At 42.6% G+C, this 24,912-nt stretch overlaps 1 protein-coding gene and 2 non-coding genes across 3 annotated transcripts; all 3 read right to left on the bottom strand.

Moving 5' to 3' along the window:
• Positions 1 to 12,209: 12,209 nt before the first annotated feature.
• Positions 12,210 to 22,706, bottom strand: LOC115118164 (eukaryotic initiation factor 4A-I). The gene is made up of 11 exons (XM_029646732.2): positions 22,654 to 22,706; positions 21,274 to 21,325; positions 20,811 to 20,943; positions 20,040 to 20,179; positions 19,182 to 19,350; positions 18,524 to 18,633; positions 16,799 to 16,942; positions 16,169 to 16,306; positions 15,058 to 15,147; positions 14,697 to 14,776; positions 12,210 to 14,125 (listed from the first exon to the last, which is right to left on the bottom strand). Exons 1-11 carry the CDS (start codon positions 22,674 to 22,676, stop codon positions 13,981 to 13,983), a joined length of 1,224 nt encoding a protein of 407 aa, XP_029502592.1. The 5' UTR covers positions 22,677 to 22,706; the 3' UTR covers positions 12,210 to 13,980.
• On the bottom strand, positions 14,374 to 14,517 carry LOC115118171 (small nucleolar RNA SNORD10). The gene has a single exon (XR_003861803.1). It is a non-coding gene; the product is annotated as a small nucleolar RNA SNORD10 (small nucleolar RNA).
• On the bottom strand, positions 18,827 to 18,969 carry LOC115118170 (small nucleolar RNA SNORD10). The gene has a single exon (XR_003861802.1). It is a non-coding gene; the product is annotated as a small nucleolar RNA SNORD10 (small nucleolar RNA).
• Positions 22,707 to 24,912: the final 2,206 nt, after the last annotated feature.

Here is a 24,912-nt window from a genome sequence, read left to right on the forward strand (position 1 = left end):
CCCTGTACCATGGAATCAGTACATCAAAAATCTCTTCCCAACCATTTTGCAATCTGTATGGCACAGTTGTCAACATCCTGGTCCTCAAATAAGTGGTATATTTTCCTATTTATGCTATTTTTATTCCTCTGCCAGTTTTGATCCTTTATATTGGGCAGACAGACCAGTTCCCTACCTCCTCCCGCTGCCACCTGCCTCCTCCATTTTTGGGGCAATGCTGTAATCAATTGGTTGTACTCTTGGTTTGAGCAGACCTTTCCATGCAATTCTGATAACTCCATGAAGGACATAACTACCATTCCGATTTACAATATCATTTAAGAACAAAATACCCTTTTCATACATCTTTCCCATAAATACAGGTATTTTATCAACCAGCACATTTGAGTTCAGCCATAATATTTGTTCTATCTTTTCAGGGGGATGAAATTGAAAAAAGTATAATTTTCAATTAATCGAAAATGAGACATGGCAATCTGTACAAAGGCAAAAGGGCCATTTTTAAACAATGGATGAGCTTTTCTTAGTAATCTACTTGAGAACCATTTCGGGGTAAAATAAAACTTTTGAATGAGTGAAGTGTCACGTCCTGACCTTAGTTCCTTTTTTATGTCTCTATTTTGGTTTGGTCAGGGCGTGAGTTGGGGTCGGCATTCTATGTTTTTCATTCTATGTTTTGTTCTGTGTCTATGTGTTTGGCCTGGTATGGTTCCCAATCAGAGGCAGCTGTCAATCGTTGTCTCTGATTGAGAACCATACTTAGGTAGCCTGTTCCCACCTATTTTTGTGGGTAGTTGTTTCCTTGTTTTGTGTTTTTTTTTCTCTTCACCTTACAGGACTGTTTCGTGTCGTTCATGCTCTTTGTTGGTTTTTGTCATTCAGTTTATTTAATTACATTTACTATGAACACTTACCACGCTGCGTGTTGGTCCGATGATTCCTATTCCTCATCATCAGACGAAGAGGAGAGCCGTTACATGAAGCTTTTAGAGAGAGGTTTAGTGCTTCTATATTTAATCATCTCAACCCACCCAATTCATATTTATTATATAGATAGTTTTAATGTCTGGTTTTAGCGTCCCAGATAAAACTAAATATTTTTTCATCATATGATTTGAAAAAAAACGAATCATCAGGAGTAGCCAGCGCCATAAGTGAGTAAACTGAGATAACTAAGGAGTTAATCAGGGCAATTTTTCCATAAATAGACAGTTATTTACCTTTCCATAGTTGCAGGATCTTTTCTATTTTTACAAGTTTTCTATTGAAATTCATTGTGGAGAGCTTATTTATATCTTTTGTGATATGAATACAGAGTATGTCTACTTCACCATCAGCCCATTTTATAGGTCAACTGCAGGGTAATGCAAAAGTTGTATTTTTTTAAGGATCCAATATGTAATATTGTACACTTATCATAATTAGATTTTAGTCCAGAAATCTTCAATGAGACATTGGAGCTTGAGGACTTAATATAAAACATGAGTTATCGGCATACATGGACACCTTTGTTTTTAAGCCTTGGATTTTTAATCCTCTAATGTTATTGGATCTGATTTCAATAGCTAGCATTTCGATGGCCATAACGAATAGATATGGTGACAGCGGACACCCTTGTTTAACTCCTCTTGACAATTCAAAACTCTCTGACAAGTAGCCGTTATTTACTATTTTACACGGGGTTGCTATACATTATTTTTACCCATTTTACAAGAGAATTACCGAAATTGAAAAAAATCCAGGCATTTGTAAATAAAATCCAGTCTAACTTTATCAAATGCCTTTTCAAAATCCGCTATAAATACCATTCCTGGCTTCTTATATGTTTCATGATGTTCTATTATTTCCAGTAGTTTCCAGTCGTATATAATCTCCAATGTATCGTCCATGTAAAAAACCTGTCTGATCAGGATGAACAATACCTGGTAAAACCCTTTTAATTCTGAGAGCTATGCATTTTACTAGTATTTTTGCATCACGACATTGACATGTAAGGGGCCTCCAGTTTTTTAGATAGACTGGTTCTTTATGTTTGCCATCTGGGTCTTGTTTTAATAATAGAGAAATCAAACCTTCCTGCTGAGTACCTGACAAACTACAATGTCTATAGGAGTAGTTAAAACAATCTAACAATGGAGCTTTTAGTATATCAAAAAATACTTGATATACCTCTATCGGTATCCCATCAAGCCCTGGGGTTTTTCCAGACTGAAAGCATTTAATAGCCTCAAGAAGTTCTTCCTCTGTAACTTGGCATTCGCACGGATCTCTCTTTCTTGTTAATTTTCCAGTTTTTATATTATTTGGAAAGAATTCCTTACCACAATCTTCATTCAGTGGGTAAAGGATGAGACGGAAAAGAGAACATCTGCCTAAAATAATTAGCTTCCTCTTTTAAAATATCATTCGGAGAATCATAGATGACTCCGTCTTCAGTAACGAGTTTCTGCAAATTATTTTTTGTTAGTGTTCCTGTATTGGAGATTCAGGAAGAATTTTGTGCATTTTTCTCCATATTCCATCCAGTTTGCTTTATTTTTGAAATAGATTACATTAGATCGTTCTTGAATAAGTTCCTCAAGTTCTTTTTGTTTTTCCTCTAACTTATTAGGCATCTCTGTAGTATCATTTTTATTGCTGTCTACCTGTACTATTAGTTCATGGATTTCCCTTGTTAGTCTTGTCTCTTTAGCCAGAAACTGCTTTCTTATTATTGATGAATATTGAATTGAATGACCCCTGAAGATACATTTAAAGGTATCCCAAACAATAAGGGGATTTGCTGAACCTATATTATACTGGAAAATTCAGTTATACATTTTGTCTTTGTTAAAAAATAAGTTAACCTCCAGTAAACTTTGATTAATTTTCCAATATCCCCATCAATGTGGAAAATCTATAAGAGATGTGAATGCCAATTAGATGAGGATCCGATCGCATTCTGTCTCCTATTATTTATTTTTTTAACCTTTGGTACAAGAGAGAAAAAGACAAGAAAGTAGTCAAGACGACTAGCTTGATTAAGTCTCCTCCATGTCTATCTCACTAGGTCTGGGTTTTTTAGTCTCCAAATATCCACTATTTCTAATGTGTCCATAATATTTGTAATTTCCTTAAGGGCACGGTGATGATAGTTTGTAGAGTGATTACCTTTACGGTCCATTGAGGTTCTTAACACTGTGTTATAGTGTCCTACCATAATGATTAGATCATTTGTTGCCAGTAAGTTCAATAAATTGGTATAAATGTTTTTCAAGAAGTGTGGATCATCCTGATTTGGACCATATAGATTAATGAGACAAATCTATTTTTTTGTCCACTTTCATATTCAAAAGGATCCACCTTCCTTGTGAATCATTCCTGACTATTTGCACATTCAGATCGACATTTTTGTTAATTAATATCATCACACCCATTGAGTTCCTTTGCCCATGACAAAAAAATATTTCACCACCCCATTCCTTTTTCCATGTATCTTCATCTAAGGATGTAGAGTGAGTTTCCTGTAAACAGTATGTTATATTCCATTTATTTTAGCCATGTATAGACTGATCTTATTTTTTTTATAATCAGCTGAACTGTTACAATTATAACTGGCTATACTTATTTCAGCCCTTACCATAACTAGATACTATTCTCAGTCTAAATTGACCATAATTAGTGCTTGTAAAGTTACTGCCAACATAGGTATTATGAAGGTCAAAACTAGAGCTTTCAAATGTCTGATATTTAGAATTCAAGAAATAGGTTCTAGCAATATTTGTTTTATTTCCTTGCCCGTTTTCCTGTGAGCCAATGCCACAGATATGGGCCTAGCTCAAAATTGAGACAAGAGAGACACTTATTTCTGGAAAGTTGGATTTTTATAAGTAGAAGCTCGAACTGTTTGATCACAGACCTGGATAGTATGACACAACTCTGCAGGCTATCTCTGCAGTAGATTGCAACTCCGCCCCCTTTGGCAGTTCTATCTTGACGGAAAATGTTCTAGTTGGGAATGGAAATTTCAGAATTTTTGGTGGCCTTCCTAAACCAGGATTCAGACACGGCTAGGACATCAGCATTAGGGTAGTGTGCTAAAGCAGTGAATAAAACAAACTTAGGGAGGAGGCTTCTGATGTTAACATGCATGAAACCAAGGCTTTTACAGTTACAGAAGTCAACAAACGAGAGAGACAAGGGAATAGGTGTGATACTGGGGGCTACAGGGCCTGGGTTAACGTCTACATCAACAGAGGAGGAGCAGGATAAGGGTACGGTTAAAGGCTATAATAACTGGTCATCTAGTGAGCTGGGAACAGAGAATAAAAGGAGCAGATTTCTGGGCGTTGTGGAATAGATTCAGGGCATAATGTACAGACAAAAGTATGGTAGGATGTGTGTACAGTGGAGGTAAACCTAGGTGTTGAGTGATAATGAGAGAGATTACGCCAGGTGAGGTCTCCGCATGTGTGGGGGGTGGGACAAAGGCATGTTTGGCGGGACTGGGGGCTCTACAGCGAAATAAAACAATCAGTTCTAACCGAGACAGCAGTAGACAAGGCATATTGACATTAGAGTGAGGCATAAAGCAATCACGGGTGTGGGTGTTGATCGGGAGAGCTAAGACAACAACGGGTAAATGGCGATGAATGGGCAGAGAGGATAAGTTAGGTACGCACAGGACCTGAGTTCGAGACTGGGGCTGACAGATAAACAAAGAGGCATCGCTTTAGTAAATAGTCCAGCAGGCATCAGTTGTGTAGCCGAGTGATCATAGGGTCCAATGAGCAGCAATAGGTGAGTCAGGGAGCCGTTCGGTAGTCGCTATTACGCTAGGCGAGTGGGAGACAACGGCATTCAGAAAGCTAGCGGGCCGGGGCTAGCTGATGGGTATTCGGCGACATCGCAATGGAAAAGTCTGTTGAAACCACATTGGACGATTACGTCGGCAGACCAGTCGTGATGGATTGGATGGGGCCCCGTGTCGACAATAAAGGGTCTAGGCCAATTGGCAAAAGAGGTATTGTAGTCCAAGAAGTTAGCTGGTATATGGGCCTAGCTAAGGCTAACTGGTGCTGGCGTTAGCTAACAGTAGCCACTTGATTGCAGCTAGCTAGCTGCGATGATCCGGTGTAGAGGTCCAGAGCTTGCGGCAGGAATCCAGTGATGTGGTAGAGAGAAGCAGTCCGATATGCTCTGGGTTGATATCGCGCTGTGCAGACTGGCAGGTATTGTCCGAGCTAAAGCTGGCTGGTGTCCGAGCTAAAGGTGAAGACCGCTAGCCGTGGCTAACAAAGACTGATAGCTAGTAGCTAGTTAGATGGCTAGCTCCTGATGGAGGTTCCAGTTATGAAGTATAAAAATAGCAGCTCCGTACCACATTGGGTGAGGCGGGTTGCAGGAAAGTATATTTAGTTCGTAGATAGAAAGGGAGATTAAAATATATATGAAAAAACACAACCATTTACACAGGATAAGACAAAGACAAACACAAATCCAACTGCTGCACCATCTTGGAAAAAAGGTCAATGATTCATTCATATTAAGCTGACACCCTGACACCCTTTACCGAATATGGTGTCAGTCACTTAATGTGCATTTGAGAAGCCTAGCATGACATCATGGCCACTGAGTCCCACTCAGGGCAGTGTGTATCTAAACCCTATTTTAGAGTTTATTGTCACAGTCATTTGCACCAGACCAAATAATGAGGATTCAAATGCTATGGTAATCACCCCGATAACTTTGAGCTTGATGGAAAGGAAATGAGAATGAACAGAAATTAAGTGAGACGAACTAAGAAACGGGGGTTAAAAAGGGAAAGAAAGATAGATTAGAGAGGGGCAGAGAAAGACAGATAGATTAGAGAGGGGCAGAGAAAGACAGATAGATTAGAGAGGGGCAGAGAAAGACAGATAGATTAGAGAGGGGCAGAGAAAGACAGATAGATTAGAGAGGGGCAGAGAAAGACAGATAGATTAGAGGGGCAGAGAAAGACAGATAGATTAGAGAGGGGCAGAGAAAGACAGATAGATTAGAGAGGGGCAGAGAAAGAATGATAGATTAGAGAGGGGCAGAGAAAGAATGATAGATTAGAGAGGGGCAGAGAAAGAATGATAGATTAGAGAGGGGCAGAGAAAGAATGATAGATTAGAGAGGGGCAGAGAAAGACAGATAGATTAGAGAGGGGCAGAGAAAGAATGAAAGACAGGCAGAAAGGAGGGAATAAGTTGAAGAAGAAGGAAGAAAGGAGATAGAAAAGTTTGAGGAGAGAGAGAAGTCTGGCTAAAGAAAAGAAGAGAAGGGTGGTGGGTTTTGGTGGCGAAGGAGGTGGAGGAATGGAAAGGAGGGCGGGGTTGTTCCTCAGTGTTCTCTGACAGGCCCATTGAATGCACCTCTATTCTCGCTCTCCCTCCTCTCTCCCTTCTCTCTTCTCATGCTAATGGTGCCTTCAGTCTCCCATCCATCCGTCACAGCCCAGAAAGACCTTGGCAGGCCCTTTACGAGCCTCCCCCTCGCATAATCCTCTGCCCCACAATCGAGCAGCCAGCGGGGGGTGGGGGGGGTGGAGGTTGGGGTTATAGCCAGCACAGACCCAGGGTAGTGAAAGTGGTTGGGGTTGGACGGTGGGCCACCTACACTGTGACTGAGTGAACACGTATAATAACACACAGAAACATAACTTGTTGTGATGAGGTGTCGGCCACAGGGGGTTTGGAATGGGCTAGGGGTTAGACCTGTTTGTTTGGGAAGGGGACAAACAGAGAGGTACGGTCTATGGTGGAGTGAGTGAGGGGAGTGCTGGGAAGTTGGCGGACAGTGTATGAGGGACAGATGGAGGAAAATGGTTTGTGTGGTGCATGGGTGGGTATGGGTGCATGTGTGTTGAGGAATATTGAATAAAGATCCTTTGGGCGTGAATAGCTGCTACTATAATTGAGGTTATATACGGTGAGAGAGATGCTGGTAGATTACCCATTTACATTTACATTTAAGTCATTTAGCAGACGCTCTTATCCAGAGCGACTTACACATTGGTGCATTCACCTTATGACATCCAGTGGAACAGCCACTTTACAATAGTGCATCTAAATCTTTTAAGGGGGGTGAGAAGGATTACTTTATCCTATCCTAGGTATTCCTTAAAGAGGTGGGGTTTCAGGTGTCTCCGGAAGGTGGTGATTGACTCCGCTGTCCTGGCATCGTGAGGGAGTTTGTTCCACCATTGGGGGGCCAGAGCAGCGGACAGTTTTGACTGGGCTGAGCGGGAACTGTACTTCCTCAGTGGTAGGGAGGCGAGCAGGCCAGAGGTGGATGAACGCAGTGCCCTTGTTTGGGTGTAGGGCCTGATCAGAGCCTGGAGGTACTGAGGTGCCGTTCCCCTCACAGCTCCGTAAGCAAGCACCATGGTCTTGTAGCGGATGCGAGCTTCAACTGGAAGCCAGTGGAGAGAGCGGAGGAGCGGGGTGACGTGAGAGAACTTGGGAAGGTTGAACACCAGACGGGCTGCGGCGTTCTGGATGAGTTGTAGGGGTTTAATGGCACAGGCTTACTCTAAACAAAATACACTATACATATGTGGACACCCCTTCAAATGAGTGGATTTGGCTAGTTCAGCCACACCCATTGCTGACAGGTGTATAAAATTGAGCGCACAGCCATGCAATCTCCATAGACAATCATTGGCAGAAGTATGGCCTTACTGAAGAGCTCAGTGACTCGCGTCATAGGATGCCACCTTTCCAACAAGTTAGTTCGCCCAATGTCTGCCCTGCTAGAGCTGCCACGGTCAACTGTAAGTGCTGTTATTGTGAAGTGGGAACGTCTAGGAGCAACAACGGCTCAGCTGCGAAGTGGTAGGTCACACAAGCTCACAGAACAGGACCGCAGAGTGCTGAAGTGCTGTAGAGTGTAAAAATTGTCTGTCCTCGGTTGTAACACTGCTTCTGGAACCAACGTCAGCAAAATAACTGTTCGTTGCGAGCGTCATTATGGGATTCCATGGCCGAGCAACCACACACAAGCCTAAGATCACCATGAACAATGCCAAGCGTCAACTGGAGTGGTGTAAAGTTTGCCACGATTGGACTCTGGAGCAGTGGAAACTTGTTCTTTGGGGTGTTGAATCACGCTCTACCATCTGGCAGTCCGACTGAGGAATCTGGGTTTGGCGGATGCCAGGAGAATGCTACCTGCCCCAATGCATAGTGCCAACTGTAAAGTTTGGCGGAGGAGGAATAATGGTCTGGGGCTTATTTCATGGTTCGGGCTAAGCCCCTTAGTTCCAGTGAAGGGAAATCTTTATGCTACAGAATACAATGACATTCTAGATGATTCTGTGCATCCAACTTTGTGGCAACAGCTTGGGGAAGGCCCTTTCCTGTTTCAGCATGACAATGCCCCCGTGCACAATAGCAAAGTCCATACAGAAATGGTTTGCGGAGATCGGTGTTGAAGAACATGACTGGCCCGCACAGAGCCCTGACCTCAACCCTATCGAACACCTTTGGGATGAATTGGAATGACAACTGCGAGCCAGGCCTAATTGCCCAACATCAGTGCCCGACCTCTGTAATGCTCTTGTGGCTGAATGGAAGCAAATCCCAGCAGCAATGTTCCAATATCTAGTTAAAAGCCTTCCCAGAAAAGTGGAGGCTTTTAGAGCAGCAAAGGGGGGACAGACGTCATATTAATGCCCCTGATCTTGGAATGAGATATTCGATGTGCAGGTGTCCACAGACTTTTAGTCGTGTAGTGTAGCAATAATCAAAATGGCAAGGAGGGAATTAAAATACAAATGGTTAGTAACAAAATGCCTCTGAATGTATCCAGGTATTTCCCTCTAACATAGAAACACCAACAGAAACAGCAGTAATTCATATGGCTTATTGGGGCAAACCAGGATAGTTAAAGTGGATGAACTTTTCCTGAAACGACATCTGGTGGTTATTAGGCAAAACTACACTTCTAAAATCCTCAGACTTCATAAAATAGTTTTCCAGGATTATAATTTCCAATATAGTATTGAAATAGCTCTGAAATTTGGTGGAAAATGTATCACTCACTATCTGATCAAATGACTACTGTATTCTTGATCATGTCTACCATCTAACAACTACAGTGACGGTATGTATGAACATAATCTTCTGTCTCCTTTTGTTTCATAAGAAATGTATCATAGCAAAGATAGGTGATAAAATCTGCAGAATTTCCAATCATCATTTTATCTCAGCTATTCGATTGGCTGTTACAAGAGACCAGGCCTGTATCAAGACAAATAGATGGTTCATAGTTTAAAAACATGTCTTTGTTTTGATTTCTGATACTATTTTATAATACTGCACTTGTTTCCCACCCTGCTCAAGCCAGCTGTGACATGTACTTATCAGTGGTCTAATGTACTGAAGTACAAATACTTTAAAGTACTACTACCTAAGTCGTTTTTGGGGTAACTTTTTACTCCATACATTTTCAATGCTTAGCAGGACAGGAAAATGGTCCAATTCACACTAATCAAGAGAACATTCCTGGTCATCCCTACTGCCTCTTACCTGGCTGACTCACTAAACACAAATGATTTGTTTGTAAATGAGTGTTGGAGTGTGTCCCTGGCTATCAGAAAAAAAATACATATATATATGTTTTAATTATGTGTACCTTTACTTTTGATACTTAAGTATATTTTAGAAACTACATTTACTTTTGATACAAGTTGTAATTTTACTGGGTAACTTTCACTTGAGTCATTTTCTATTAAGGTATTTTTTACTTTTACTCAAGTATGAGAATTGAGTATGTATGAGAATTTGTTCCACTACTGGTGGTTATCAAGCAACTATAGTAGCCTAGACAAAGTTAGTGCTTAATAAGATGTCTGTTACTGTGTATTGTCACAGGCCACACTGTCAACAAATCAACCCAACTGTGCCAGTGGCGTGTAGGTATCAGATGTTACAAAGACATGTCACCACAAGCCACACTTGAAACAGATACAGTTGCTTCAAGATAATAGCTTTAGTTTTACCAAGGAATCATGGCAACGTTCCAGTGACATGCAGGCGCCAGGGAAATGCAGCTACTAGCTACTAGTCTAATTGAAAGAGAGCGACTCTCCGTTGGCGCTGATGTGTGACCCACTAGCACCTCCCCTGGTTAGAGGGGAATAAGGCAACCTCAGTGTTACCCTCAACGATCCGTGACACACACGGATGAATCACACATGGAAAAGGTAGTGGACGTCCAGAGATATGAGTCCAGCTGTTGTTGTGCAGGACAGAGATGAGCTTGCTGCTCTTTCCGTGGCTGGTTGAAGGAGACAGAAGGGAGGCAGGAATTGGGGATCTGGGACCCAAGATGACTGACTGATTGGCTAACGACACTGTGTGGCGCAGCGGTCTAAGGCACTGCATCTCAGTGCAAGAGGCGTCACTACATCACAACTGTATCACAACTGGCTGTGATTGGGAATCCCATAGGGTGGCACACATTTGGCCCAGCGTCGTCCAGGTAAGGCCCGATGTAGGCCGTCATTGTAAATAAGAATTTGTTCTTAAATGACTTGCATAGTTAGAAGTGTGACAAGGCCCCTGGCAACCATGAGAGAGGGCAGTGAGAATGAATGGTCATTATACCCCTCTAACACCATGACTCCCTGAGAGAGGGCAGTGAGAATGAATGGTCATTATACCCCTCTAGAACCATGACTCCATGAGAGAGGGCAGTGAGAATGAATGGTCATTATACCCCTCTAACACCATGACTCCATGAGAGAGGGCAGTGAGAATGAATGGTCATTATACCCCTCTAAAACCATGACTCCATGAGAGAGGGCAGTGAGAATGAATGGTCATTATACCCCTCTAAAACCATGACTCCCTGAGGGCAGTGAGAATGAATGGTCATTATACCCCTCTAAAACCATGACTCCCTGAGAGAGGGCAGTGAGAATGAATGGTCATTATACCCCTCTAAAACCATGACTCCATGAGAGGGCAGTGAGAATGAATGGTCATTATACCCCTCTAACATGGGACACTTCAGGTAGAGCAGAAAACCAGCAGTAGTCCGGACATTGTAGCGTAAGATTAACACCCCTGAACTCGAGCAACTTGAAACAGACCAACTGTACTTTAAGTAAACTGCGTTTAGACACGCAGCCCAAATCTGACATTGTTTTCTACAAATGGCTATTTTGACCAATCAGATAAGCTCTGAAAAGTATCTCATGTGATTGATCAAAAGACCAATTAGTGGAAAATCAGAATTGGTCGGCTTGTCTAAACACAGCTCTTGTAGCAGCACCAGGGGGTGATGGCAGTGGCCAATTCACAAGACACCAGGAACATAATTTCAGGGGTTCCGACTAGTTAGCAGAGAGCAGGTTAAGAGAAATTACACAGGTCAGAAATAATGCAGCAGGTTAGGAGAACTTACGGTTAGGTAGTTAGATAAAATGCTTTCCTAACCTGCTAGGAAGTCACTTACACCCATTCATGTATTCCTAGTCACAACCTCATTCCAGTAGGTTTCAAAGTTGGGTAACCTGACAGTTTATTTGCCCCGTGGCGATTTTAAACACGTTTAACCTACCACCTCTATCAAATTGAGATTTATCAGGATAATGGTAGGTTTTCTTAGGACAATGAGATGTTTAAATGTGTGATAGATAGTAAATTGATAAAAGCATTGTTTAGTACATATGAAATCAACTTGAACCAAGATTGAACAGGACCAGTTTGTAACCCACCACTCTCAGGGATATCTAAAGATGTAAGTGAAATACGACTTACCTTATGACTTGTGCCCAAAAGCCTGTTTCGTAGGCAGCACCACTGAATTATTCCACTGTTGCAAGTTAAAGGGACATCCTATGGATTAGGAGGGATCACAACTCCATCAAGGTCATTAGGATCAGCCAATGATTTATACTCATTAGTAAACAGCCCATTACTGCAGGTTGCAGTCAGTCGCCAACCGTGGCTTTACACCTGTTCAAACACTAGCAGTAGGCACCCTTTCAGTTCACCAACTCCGTGGCACTGTAGTTGGCCTCAATGGAGCTGTCCATGCTCAGACACAACAGGAAAGAGCCCATGTCTATGGCATACCCTAAATATGTGAAAGCAGATATGAACATAAACCAACGACAAACACCAGGAAAATTATTCAAATAAAACTATTGACAACCTAATGTGTGAAAATGGACACGAATGCAACGTCAACCATAGTTCTTGTTAAAAAGGAGAAAGACCTTTATTTTATTTAAGACCATTAAAATAAATACTATACAGAACCCAATGTAGAAAATTTGGTACACGGCTCCCGTCTCAAAAAATGTTGACAATCACATTTCCTTTAATAAATTCAGTTAAAAAATAGCACTGACCAAGCAATAACTCTGCACATTCCTTTCCCCGCCCACCCAGTGACAGGCAATTTTATCAAACGAAAAAATAAAAGACAGTCGCCCTCATTTGTAAGTTGGTCCTTCGTATAAAGACCTCTCCAACAGTTTGGTGAGGTAGGTTACAAAAGTGTGACCCTTTCAAAACGAATCTTTCTGGAAAGAAAATTATAAACTGAAGGAAATAGCCTGTGAAATGTATAATCCTCACAACCGGGTTTGTGACAATTGGAAACAAGGCATAGCTGGATCTCTGTAGGGCTGCAGAACCCTTCCACCGCGATTGGTGGAAAATCTGGGAATTTTTGGGAAAACTTGGAATGTCACATTTCTTCCTTGAGCAGCAGTCGCCCTGTCACCCCAGCAATACACGGCAGGCTTCAAACTAAAATAATGCTAAACGTCGGACTATACAAAAGGATAAAGAAAGTATAAACAAGAGAATCACACAGCAGATCAGATCAGGAAACATTTCATACTCATTCATGATCACTTCTCTACATTTTATTTTTTATTTGTTGATGCTGCTCCTTGAACCCCTTTAAAACACACCTCCCAAAACGAGTTGGATACATTGTAGTCTTTTCTGAAGTACTATTCTGGTAGTTATAACTTCTCCAAGATCCCCCCCAAAAGGGCAATAGTAATGTTATAATCACACGTAACTATTAACACCTACTGACTGAAGATCAATGAAGCACGTCACAATAGTGAGGTCACGTCCAAAATTGCACCCTGTAGCCTACATAGTGCAGTGTATATAGGGAATAGGGTGCAGTGTCAGATGCAGCCAGAGAGTCACCCTAACTAAAAGCTAGTCACTTCCCAACATTACACAAATGCCATTAAGTTGATTCAATTGGGGGTAAAGAGTAGACCACACCTAAGGTGGTCAGGTCAGTCCATGAAGTTAAATAGAGGGCACAGATGGCAGGTAGCCTAGTGGGTAAGAGCGTTACCAGCAACCGTTAGATTACTGGCCCGAAACCCAAACAACTGAAAAATATGCCCTTGAGCAAGGCACTTAACAGAAATTGCTCCTGTAAGACACTCTGGATAAGAGCATCTGCTAAATAACTAAAATGCACAAAAGCCACTACAGCAAAGATGCATGTGTGCCCTCTATCAAACTCCGGGGAGTTAAAACTTATCACCCAGTATCAGTTCTAAACTTCAGTCTTTAGTGCTTGGGCACCCAATCATTTAGAACCATCTCAGGGAGTCAGGGGTTTAAAAACCAAAGAACCCCATCGACAATGCATTTTTGACTTTGGAAAGCGGTGTGGGTGTGGTAGAACTTAAGCTATTCTATACTTACCTGACCAGAATACCGTAAAGGGCTATGAAGACAAGACAAAACCCCCAGTGTAAGAGTAAAATCATTTGTAATGAGTTTGAATACCAGTCGGTATGCAATCACAAGAATAGGAATCAAAAGGTGAAATAGGATTGGAATTCAGGTCAAGAGGGGGAGGGCTCCAGGATCTGAGTGATCGTCATTTTAACTGATTGGAGTTTTTTTGTTGTTGAAGCCAATGGGATTGGAGAGAGGGGACAGAAGGTTTGGGACGGGGCAGAAGGAAATCTTCCAGAATCTAGATGAGGTCAGCCACGTTCATGGGCATCTCCTCAACAGTGGTGTTGTAGAACGTCTCGATGTCCCTCAGCGTGCGCTTGTCCTCCTCAGTCACCATGTTGATGGCAACTCCCTTGCGGCCAAAACGACCCCCTCGACCAATCCTGACCGGAGAGAATGGAGGGTTTAGTTTCATCTCTTTTGGTTAACATGTTGAAATGGGCCTGCTGCATGTAGAGGAGCTGCTTGGTGCTACTGGACAATAGATCAGTTCAACCCATTATCTGGAACAATTGGCAGAGTTTACATTTAGCCATTCGTTCTCCCCAATTCTGTAATTCTACCCAGTGGACTCCATTAAATGCATTGTAAGAGAACCTGGAAAGGAACCCCAACTTCCATCAAATACGCTGTATTCAGCCAGTGTGGAATCTGATCATGAGTTCCAGAGCCCTGAGGTCCAGAACATACCAGCCAACAGAACGCTGGAGTTGTAGAACTAGAACACTCAGGGGGTTCCAGAGTCAGTTGACACGCATGGATTTCATCATTATACAGCTTTAGAAACCTATGCTTACTATGCATGGTTGCAGATGCACAACTGAACATGCTAATCAATGAGCGCTGATTATGGCGCATATCAAACATGTACCACCCTGGTGTCAAAATATCACTCTGCATGGATCATAATGTTCAACATTTTACCGCTGCCTTCTGGGAATTGCACTTAGTCACCTGTGGATGTAGTTCTCCCTATTGGTGGGCAGATCATAGTTGATGACCAGGGACACCTGCTGGACATCAATACCTCTGGCCTGGAGCGGGACAGAGACCGAGGGAATAATCACTCATTAGCGCTGTACTTCTACTGGTGACAAAGCGTAAGAGGATGCACATGTTTCACATAGTCAGTCAACAAGGAAACAGACATTACATTAGAGAATTACATGAGTTGGGACATTGAGCCCAGTCACTGGAGAGCAGACTAGATTCACTACCAAAGACCAAGCTGGTAGGAGTGTTCTGGGCCCAAATTAACAGGGAGTGGGTGGGGGCGACCATTTAAGTGGGACACCATTAACAGGAAGGGACTTACCAGCAGGTCAGTGGTGATGAGAACCCTGCTGGAGCCTGAACGGAACTCCCTCATGATCAAGTCCCTCTCCTTCTGGTCCATGTCTCCGTGCTAGAAGAGATCAGACATGTCATATGAATGCATAAGACATCGGTATGAGAGATTCCTTTAGACCCAGGGTCCAGTCTGGATATTGTAGACCATCATTGGTGTGGCCTTTAGACTGAGTTGTCAAAATGCTATACACAGTAAAAATAATAAGCTTGCCTCTTCTGTGCCCATAGCATGAACCAGCCTATTCCCCACTGAACAGAGCTGGCTGGGATGAACATGGACTGTTTCTCTTCCCCTGCCAGATATAAGACTCAGTGCCATTAGAGGACACCGCCTTGCCCAGTTGACAGGGGGGGGTCAGATCATATAAATAGAATTAACCCACAATAATTGTATGGGACAACCCCACATCGACAGTTACATTAAGGAAATCAGACAACACTTATGGACATGACCATGATTGCCTTGTGCCTGGGTCACAAATCTAAGAGCCAATTTGAGCTTGATCTGAAAAGTTATTGGAGACTCCGTATGAGGGTGTGAGGCAATTGTGGAGCCTCCGGAGGCACACAGAGACTAAACTTAACACTATCGCGCCTCCCAAATACTGTAAGGCTGAGGACTCCATATAGTTCCACATTGACATGGTAGGTGGGGGCAAGAGGTCCTGTATAAACAAGCTCCCTTGACAACAGCACCGTGAAGCTGAAGCAGGAATGCCCTGACTTCTGCAGAGGCTGTATCACCGTAAATGCTGCACGGCCAATGCAGATGTTAAATTGACCACGCAGTGCCTTGATCTAAAATTACCGTAAATTAAACTTAAGTTCCAATTCTCCAGCATTTAGTCTGTAGCATAAGGTCCAAGTTATATTCATGCTATGGATAAAGCTCAAAGGGGGTTCCTTAGTCTTGCCAGAGATCTCATAACAGCTAGAGTAGTCAGGTCAGTGCATAACAGCTAGAGTAGTCAGGTCAGTGCATAGAAGTTAAGAGGGCACGCACAACATTACAGCAGCGATGCATGGTGGTGCCCTCTTTCCACCCTAATGGTTAGTCAAAAGGGGATTCGTCTTACCAGAGCGGACACAGTAAAATCCCTGGCATGCATCTTCTCAGTGAGCCAGTCCACCTTCCTCCTAGTATTGATGAAGATCACAGCCTGGGTGATTGTCAGGGTCTCATAGAGATCACACAGGGTGTCAAGCTTCCACTCCTGGTAGAGGGGAGACATTGACAATGGGTTAGAAGATGACTAGGCAGTCAAGGATGCGAGTTTAGTCACTCACAAGGATAACCTTCCACAATATGGATATGGTCTGATCAGAAGTAGCATTCGTATCATTTAGTTTAGCCTTGCGAGTTTAGGTACAAATGGCGAAATAGAAGTATAGAAATCAAAACAGATGATTAACCACCCAATATTTTTCACTCATACTTCTCTACCCTAGTCAAACTTAACTATGAGCCAAAATCTCACTAGAGGAAAGTCTTTGGCAGGACAGTAAATCATGAAGGTGTGCCACCCGCAGCTTTACAGTCAGATCACGCCCGTAGGCCATTCTAACAAGCAGCTGACAGAATGCCAACTGGCCACTGAGAGGCACAGGGGGGGATTCTGGATCAGTTGACATGCATGAGTTTCATCAAGAACACCCCCCCAAAAAAATGCAACCCCATCTTAGATCTGTGCCTAACGGCAACACACCTCTTTCTCCACATTTATGTAGAACTGTCGGATACCCTCCAGGGTAAGCTCCTCCTTCTTGACTAGGATGCGGATTGGCTCACGCATGAACTTCTTGGTGACCTCCAGGACATCCTGGGGCATGGTAGCAGACAACAGCACCACCTAGAGGGGTGTCAGAGGTTAAAGGGAATGTTTAACTATTTGAATTAACAGGAACGAGTTGTTAGATGTGTTTAAGTCAATTGACTTGTCAATTGTGTTTGCTTAAAGCCGGAGTCTTCTCGCCTCCCTTTGAAAAAGGTCAAAAGTAATCGAGGAGCGGGAGAGTCAATTCACTAGGCGCCTTAGTCAAGAGGGTGTAGCCCAAAAGTGATTTCAAACAATCAAGTGAGACATATTAGATTAAAACAATTTAGTTTTACAGGTGCCTGGTTTCCTACCGACAAGATAAGTTGTTTCAAGGGGGTGCGGCAGATCAAAACTATTCCGAATCATGTCATGCTTATCTTCGTGGGGAGAACTCTTCCATTCACCTAATAACAAATAGACACGGAGCAGCAAGGGCGGAGAATGGACTTTCACACAAGAAAATGACAAATGAATAGCCCCTTGAAGTCAACTGTTCAACCTCAGAGAAGAGGCAATGCCAACTACACCCACAGGAGTGACTGGTGTGCCGAACAGTGGTAAACTGAAAGTTGGGCAACCGGTGACTAAGTTGTAAACTGCCAATAAGTTATGGGTTGGGACTGAGGCCAGTCACTGGAGAGCAATTAAACTGAATCAAGTTCATAACTAAAAGCAAAGTACACAGCAATTGACAGCTTAGGATAGAAAACTAAAGTTTCCAAAACTGTAAAAATATTGTCTGTGAGTATAACAGAACTGATATTGCAGGTGAAATCCTGAGAAAATTCCAATCAGGAAGTGACTCTTATTTTGATAACCCTGTCTTTTTCTGTGGCTTCCCTAAGGTGTCTACAGCCTTTAGATGTAGTTTCAGGCCTTTATTTTGAAGGATGAGCGTAAACGACTACATTGCGTCGGTGGCCAGCTGAGGGCTCAGAGTGATTCTTGCGTAAAAGACAGAGGTAGTCACATTTCCTCTCGCTCCTACTGAAAAGCCAATTGTCCCAATTGATACATTATCGAATAGATATTTGAAAAACACCTTGATTTGTCATGACTGCCATTTCCAGTGGCTTTCAACACGTGACCACAAAAGGAGGTATTTTGGGTATAAAAAGAATCTTCATGGAACAAAAGGAACATTCGCTGTCTAACTGAGAGTCTTGTCAGTGAAAACATCCGAGGATCAAAGGTAAACGGTTAATTGGACTCCTTTTCTAATGTGTGACCAAGCATCCTGCTGCTAGCTGGACATAATGCTATGCTATCGATAAACTTACAAACGCTTGTCTTGCTTTGGTTGTAAAGCATCATTCAAAACCTGAGATGACAGGGTGATTAATAAAAGGCTAAACTGTGTTTCACTATATTTCACTTGGGATTTCATGAATAGGAATATTTTCTAGTAATATTTTTTGACCGTTGCGCTATGCTAATTAGTGTAGTTGATGAATATTCTCCCGGATCCGGGTAGTTCTAAGAGGATAATTATTATAGCCTATCCTACAGATCAGTTAGACCAAAGGTATAATAAGTGACTTATGCAATCTAACTAAATGTCCTTAATTAAGACAGGCTGGTGGGTTGGGGTTAGTACTAGTCAGAATGACATACCTGCGTGCTGGTGGGGAGCTTCTGGAAGATCTCGTAGATCTGGTCTTTGAAACCACGACTCAACATCTCATCAGCCTCATCCAGCACAAACATCTTGATGTTCTTGGAGGCTGCATGGAGGCACGGTGGAGTGATGCACCATTAAACACACATCTACAAGTAGTCACCTATTCTGTCTTCACTGGTATTATCACTACTACATTCATGGCAGAAAGGATAAAATGAGGGTAAATGCCCAGTGAACCATCTGATTCAATGCCTTTACCCAAGTGCAAACCAAGTTCTGAGTGATTGAAAAATACTGTATTCAGCCAGTGTGGAATCTGATCATAAGTCCCAGAGCCCTGAGGTCCAGAACATACCAGCCAACAGAACGCTGAGTGGTAGAACTAGAACACTCAGGGGGTTCCAGAGTCAGTTGACACGCATGGATTTCATCATTATACAGCTCTAGAATCCTACCCTGTCAAGAGAAGGTCTTATGCACTGCAAACAAAATGTGCAACAAACCATTGATGTTACCACTACACTGTTAATTGGTCAACTACTACACGTGTTGAATTGGATAAGGCGTATTCAAGTACTTTTTAAAAGCATCACTCCAAGCAGAAATTCAGCCATTGATGGTCAATTAAACAATTGTTTAAGCCCTACCTACCCAGGTATTTGCGGTTCAACATATCAAACACGCGACCAGGGGTCCCCACCACTATGTGAGGGGCCTCAGCCTGCAGCTTGGTGACCTCGTTACGGACGTTGGTCCCTCCGATACAGGCATGACAGGAGGCTCCCATGTAGTCACCCAGGGCCAAGATAACCTTCTGGATCTATTGAGGGGAGGAGGAGACATAGTAAACTTCAAAATGTACAATTAGGGGAGAAACAGAATGGTTTCAGACTATAGCAGGGTAGTTCTCTTTACTAAAGAAAACACTGTAGTTTGTAAGACTGTCACCTATTTTCCACATCAAAACCTCAACGGTATGTATATGTTGAAGCACACCAGATATGCATCTGTACCCATAGCATGAACCAGCCTATTCCTCACTGAACAGAGCTGGCTGGGATGAACATGGAATGATTCTCTTCCCCTGACAGATATAAGACTCAGTGCCATTAGAGGACACTGCCTTGCCCAGTTGACAGGGGGGTTAATAAGGTCAAAAAACACAAAAAGTCCAGAGTTTAGAAGTGTGTGACAATTCAGGGTTGACCCAGTTGGTTAGCATAATGTCAGCTGTTTACATTTCAAAGCTACAGACACCTCTGGCTAGCACTGCTGGTTTCAGTGGCAGCTAGTTAAACCCAGGCCAAACCAAAGTTAGCTTTGTGGCACGTCTTCAAAGCGGTCACTGATAAGCCAGAAACTAAACCTACTAAAAAGTAACTTCAAATGCAATTCTTGGATATAGGACAAGAAATGCAACGGTTTCATGCTAGAGATGTGAACATTACCCATTTGTTTTTAATTCCTTTTATTGTCCAGCTCATTCCCTCTCCTCCCTTGTCAACACACCTGCTGAGCCAACTCTCTGGTGGGGGCCAAGACCAGGGCCTGTGTGCCCTTCAGCTCCATATCAATCTGCTGCAGGATGGAGATGGCAAAGGTCGCAGTCTTCCCAGTACCAGACTGAGCCTGTGCAATTACATCATAACCTGGAGACAGACAAGAATGCCAAGTTCAGCATATAAATAAAGTTCATACACACTCAGGCTGATTTAGTGTTAGGTTTACTATACTCTTTGGGTGTTAACCAACGTTTTTTACTATAATGTTACGTTAAAGCGCAAACTAAACCAGAAAACTCCTCCAACCAACACCAGTTTGCTTTCCGAGTTGTTTCAATAAGGCAGTAAATATAAGCTACTAAGCCCAAAATGAACTAAATTCGAATAGTTTATGTCATCTGTGCCCATAGCATGAACCAGCCTATTCCCCACTGAACAGAGCTGGCTGGGATGAACATGGACTGTTTCTCTTCCCCTGCCAGATATAAGACTCAGTGCCATTAGAGGACACCGCCTTGCCCAGTTGACAGGGGGCATGAAAGCAACATGCAGAAGGAAAGACTTACACACTTTTAGTACCTTCGGTTAAAGTGACGGTTAGTCGTCTTTTCAAGCTGACGAGCTAAGAAAAATGTAGATTTCAGTCACTGTAGTGACCATGCTGTATTGACATGGCAAGATCACCATTCAAATGTTTTGAATGATCCCATAAGGCTTAGATTTAGTATTTTACCATTATGCCTAAGCATCTGAAAATTGGGTGTGGTTGAGTACTCACCCTTGATACAAGGGAGGATAGCCCTCTGCTGGATAGCGGAGGGTTTCTCAAAACCATAGGCATAGATTCCCCTGAGCAGCTTCTCGCCCAGGTTCATCTCATCAAAACTGTCCACGATCTCATTCCAGTTGCTCTGTGGGTTGAGGACAGAATATAGACATCAAAATGACATTTTAGTAAGTTAACAGACAATCATATCCAGTGTAAGTTGACAGTGCATTCAAACTAGGTAAAAACCAGCCATCCTTTAACTCCGACATGTCTAACTATATACATTGGAGCTTTTGGAATTCAATCAGCAAGGTAGGCCTCATTACACAGCATCTTGACCACCTGAGTATGTACAGTGTCTGCATTTAATTAGGCAGATTTCACACATTATCGAGTTATAAGTGGAGTTATTGCACATCTAGCTAGTCTTTCACATCCAATGTAGAAGTTGTCACACAAAAGCAATACACACCTCAATGATACCATCTGGCTCCATGCCCTCTGGGCCATTGTCTCTGGGAGGTCTGAAATTTAACAGTAGATGGTCATTAACAAACACCAAAGCATTAATGACACTAGGGGAATCCTATTCTTTACAAAAGCTCGCATATTGTAGCTTTAAAAAACGTCGAGAAATATCGTTAGGCTACACTAGACAAGCAGGTAAGTCCCAGTAATAGTACTGTCATCGCCAAAAGCAGTTTATCTACCAGAATCGCTTTAGAATAAGTCAGCTAAACTTTTCATACGCGTTAATAATATTGCCGAACAGCAGAATTGCACACGAGTTCGCTCTGTAGAACACCTCGAGGGGGCGCGGCATTTTCCGAGGAAAAAAGCCCCATGGTCTACAAAGCCGCCATTTCAAGATGGTCGTTTTTCACGGCCTGAATGCTGGTGATAGCAAGGGGGATAACAGCAAGCGTAAACGACTGAATATATAAAATTTGTTTTAAAAAACTCGGGGGGGGGGGGGTCAATTTAGTCTTTTTGAACACCCGAGAAACGCATTTTCCTACTGAAATGAACCCCCATGAAAACGACTGGTGGGTACCAGGTTTACATATACGTGTCAAACTAGGATTAGCTTGCTAGCCAGCCAACTAGGCCCAAAGTAGAGCCCTTTTTCGATTTATTTGGCAGCTTACTCTATATCACATCTCGACCATTTTTTAAATACACTAGTCGTGTCCGGTGTGCTAAGTCAGAAAAAAAGTAGTAATCGTAAATCATTCCATCTTGATCATAAGGCCTGCCATTGTCTCGCAAGTACAGTTAACTACGACGACCATGTGCGTGAAATTTCCCCCTGCACTCGCCATCCAGCTGACCTGTAATTTGTTACGATGTCGCCCTGAAGATAAATAGGTCGTTGTATTTTCAAAAGTGAGTTTATCAATACTAGATTAACAATTCAGGCGGTATTCCGGGAAGGCCTTGACCAGGCTTGAAAAGCGTCACTCAAGTGTATGCGGAGAAACCGGCACCGTCGCATCTCGCACTGAAAAGTAGCAAGTTGGGCTAACGATATGGCAGGGGTTTTCAAATCAAGCCTACCCAAGTTCCCAATTCACCTGCTTTTATACCACTGACAATAAAACGCTGTCTTCCGACGTTACAGATAAGTCAAAAAGTTCTCAAAAAGCAGGGTCGAAGGACCTTTAAACGAGCTAACGTTCACAAAATGATCATTAACTGGCTAGCCCGTAATATGCTAGCGACTGTAAACAAACAACTTTGCTTCAAACATTCCATACATTTTTTTCACATGCGTTACGAAATTTCCTATTTAAAATGACAACTTCAACAATATTACGCAATACAGTGCCAACAAACTGCGTTCATTCCTTACCTATCTTCATACTCAGCCGACATTATCACAAAGGATGAGAATGTGGTAGGAACCTTATATATACGTCAACGTGATGACCGAACTAGCGATTTCATTGCAGCAGCTCCATGTCAATCAATTGTGACTCCCCCCACTATGACATATCATTGGCTAATTTATACGTCATTAAGTAAGTGATTGACAGCATAATCGCGTTGATTTGCACACAAGCAGGCGGGATAGAGTGCATAACCCTCCCATTGCATGTAGCTATTGGGCAAAAGCAGTCTTAATGTCGGTTTTCATTGGGTATCCCCTTTGCAACATTGAGCGCGCTCGGACACTGATCTTAGAACAGCGTTTTTGGTCCTGTTTGAAAATCTCATTCAAGAATAAGAATTCTAAAAACCGATCCAGGGCTAGTTCATGTGAAACAAACCATATGACCAGAGCCCTGCACACGTCTGCACGTCACGATATCTTAATTTCACAAATTTAAGTAATAATTATGCCGCGTTCAAGTGCTAGTCGGAACTAGGACATTTGGAAATGTTCGACTTGATAACTGGGTGAAGTTATACACGTGCCGCGTTCACCGAATCAACAAGCCAAAAATGTTCTTCAAGTACCGACTGACATTTGAAAGCGGCATTAGAAGACGTCTCCTATTTTCGCAACGTATACTGCTTCAGTTTATGTGGGTGTTACGTTCCCCAGTTTATGTATTGTAGTTTGTATATTTGCATGTGTTTATTTCAGGAAATGGCTTCCTGAAATCCCTCAAGCAGCTGATTGGTCGACTCCATGGCTAAGTGGAGAGCTGACCCCGCCCCCTCGTCAAGACGCAGCTGTCTCCAATTACCCATTCCTTCTGACGCTATATAAAAGCCAGTGTTCTGTTCAGGAGGGAGATCTTTTTGTAGAGAGATTTGCTGGGAGGTCATTGCAGATATTTTGCTAGAGAGATTTGATGTCCTTAGTTTGTTTGTGAAATTGTTAAATATTCTGTTTCATTTGTTCCCAGGGGGGAAGGCACCTAGGGAGTGCTTAGGCAAGAGGCCCGCGGGCATACATATACCCGTAGCATATTCGCTGTCTAGGTAAGACCTGGGCGGACCACCCCCTGTATTTTGGTTAGGGCACCAGGTGGTGCCAAATTAGGTAAGTAGTGGGTAGGCAGGTAGGAGAGGGGGGGGGCTTTGAGATTTACTTTCTTTGCTTTGGTTCCGTCCAGCCCCTTTTCCCCATATTACCGTGTAAAGGAATAAAGTCCTTGTAAACGGTACCACATTCTGCCTGTTGTCATTCTTACTCGCACCTACAGTCCATACCTTTTTCGCTTCACGGAGAGTTTAGTTGTAGCAGGGTGTTGCGTTCCCTCTTCATAGAGGCGTGCGTAACAGTGGGATAACATGATTAATTTAAGCATCATCACTTACCTAGACTACCCTCTGTTTTTAGTCATGGAGGCAAAACAAATGTAATGATGACTAATGTCGTTTGCTTTGGTAACAACAACTGAGAGATGTGATGGGCAACCTCAGCTCCACTCTAGCCCTGGGTTCAAATAGCACACTTTTGAGGACTAACATTGGATGTTCAGTTATCATCACGGTCAAGTCATATTGACAAAATTCCGTTGAAGATGGGGAGAGGTAGGTCTGTTATAAAAACACGTTACACGTTTTTGACACAAAGATCAACTACCTAGTTGTTCAGCCTGTGATATTGTGACTATGTACAGACTCTGAGCATAGCCTTGCTGTTGAGAAAGGCCGCCTTAGGCAGACCTGGCTCTCAAGAGAAGACAGGCTATGTGCTCACTGCCCACAACATGAGGTAGAAAATGAGCTGCACTTCCTAACCTCCTGCCAAACGTATGACAATATTAGAGACACATATTTCCCTCAGATTACACAGATCCACAAAGAATTCGAAAAACAAACCCAATTTTGATAAACTCCCATATCTACTGGGTGAAATTCCACAGCGTGCCATCACAGCAGCAAGATTTGTGACCTGTTGCCACAAGAAAAGGGCAACTAGTGAACAACAAACATCATTGTAAATACAACCCAGATTTTATTTTTATTTTCCCTTTTGTACTTTCACTGTTTGCACATCGTTACAACACTGTGTATATACATATGACATTTGAAATGTCTTTATTCTTTTGGAAGTGTTAACCGTTAATTTCTATTGTTTATTTCACTTTTGTTTATTATCTACTTCACTTGCTTTGGCAATGTTAAGATATGTTTCCCATGCCAATAAAGTCCT

The sequence above is a fragment of the Oncorhynchus nerka genome, linkage group LG12 (assembly GCF_034236695.1).
Source record: "Oncorhynchus nerka isolate Pitt River linkage group LG12, Oner_Uvic_2.0, whole genome shotgun sequence".
NCBI classification, from domain to species: Eukaryota; Metazoa; Chordata; class Actinopteri; order Salmoniformes; family Salmonidae; genus Oncorhynchus; species Oncorhynchus nerka.

Excerpts from the sequence above, each read along its gene's own strand:
- LOC115118164 (XM_029646732.2), bottom strand. The coding sequence starts at position 22,676 with ATGTCGGCTGAGTATGAAGATAG. Across the intron at positions 20,180-20,810 it reads TATCCTCCCTTGTATCAAGG|GTTATGATGTAATTGCACAG; the intron begins GTGAGTACTCAA and ends GTCTGTCTCCAG. Across the intron at positions 14,777-15,057 it reads TCATCACCACTGACCTGCTG|GCCAGAGGTATTGATGTCCA; the intron begins GTAAGTCCCTTC and ends GTCCCGCTCCAG.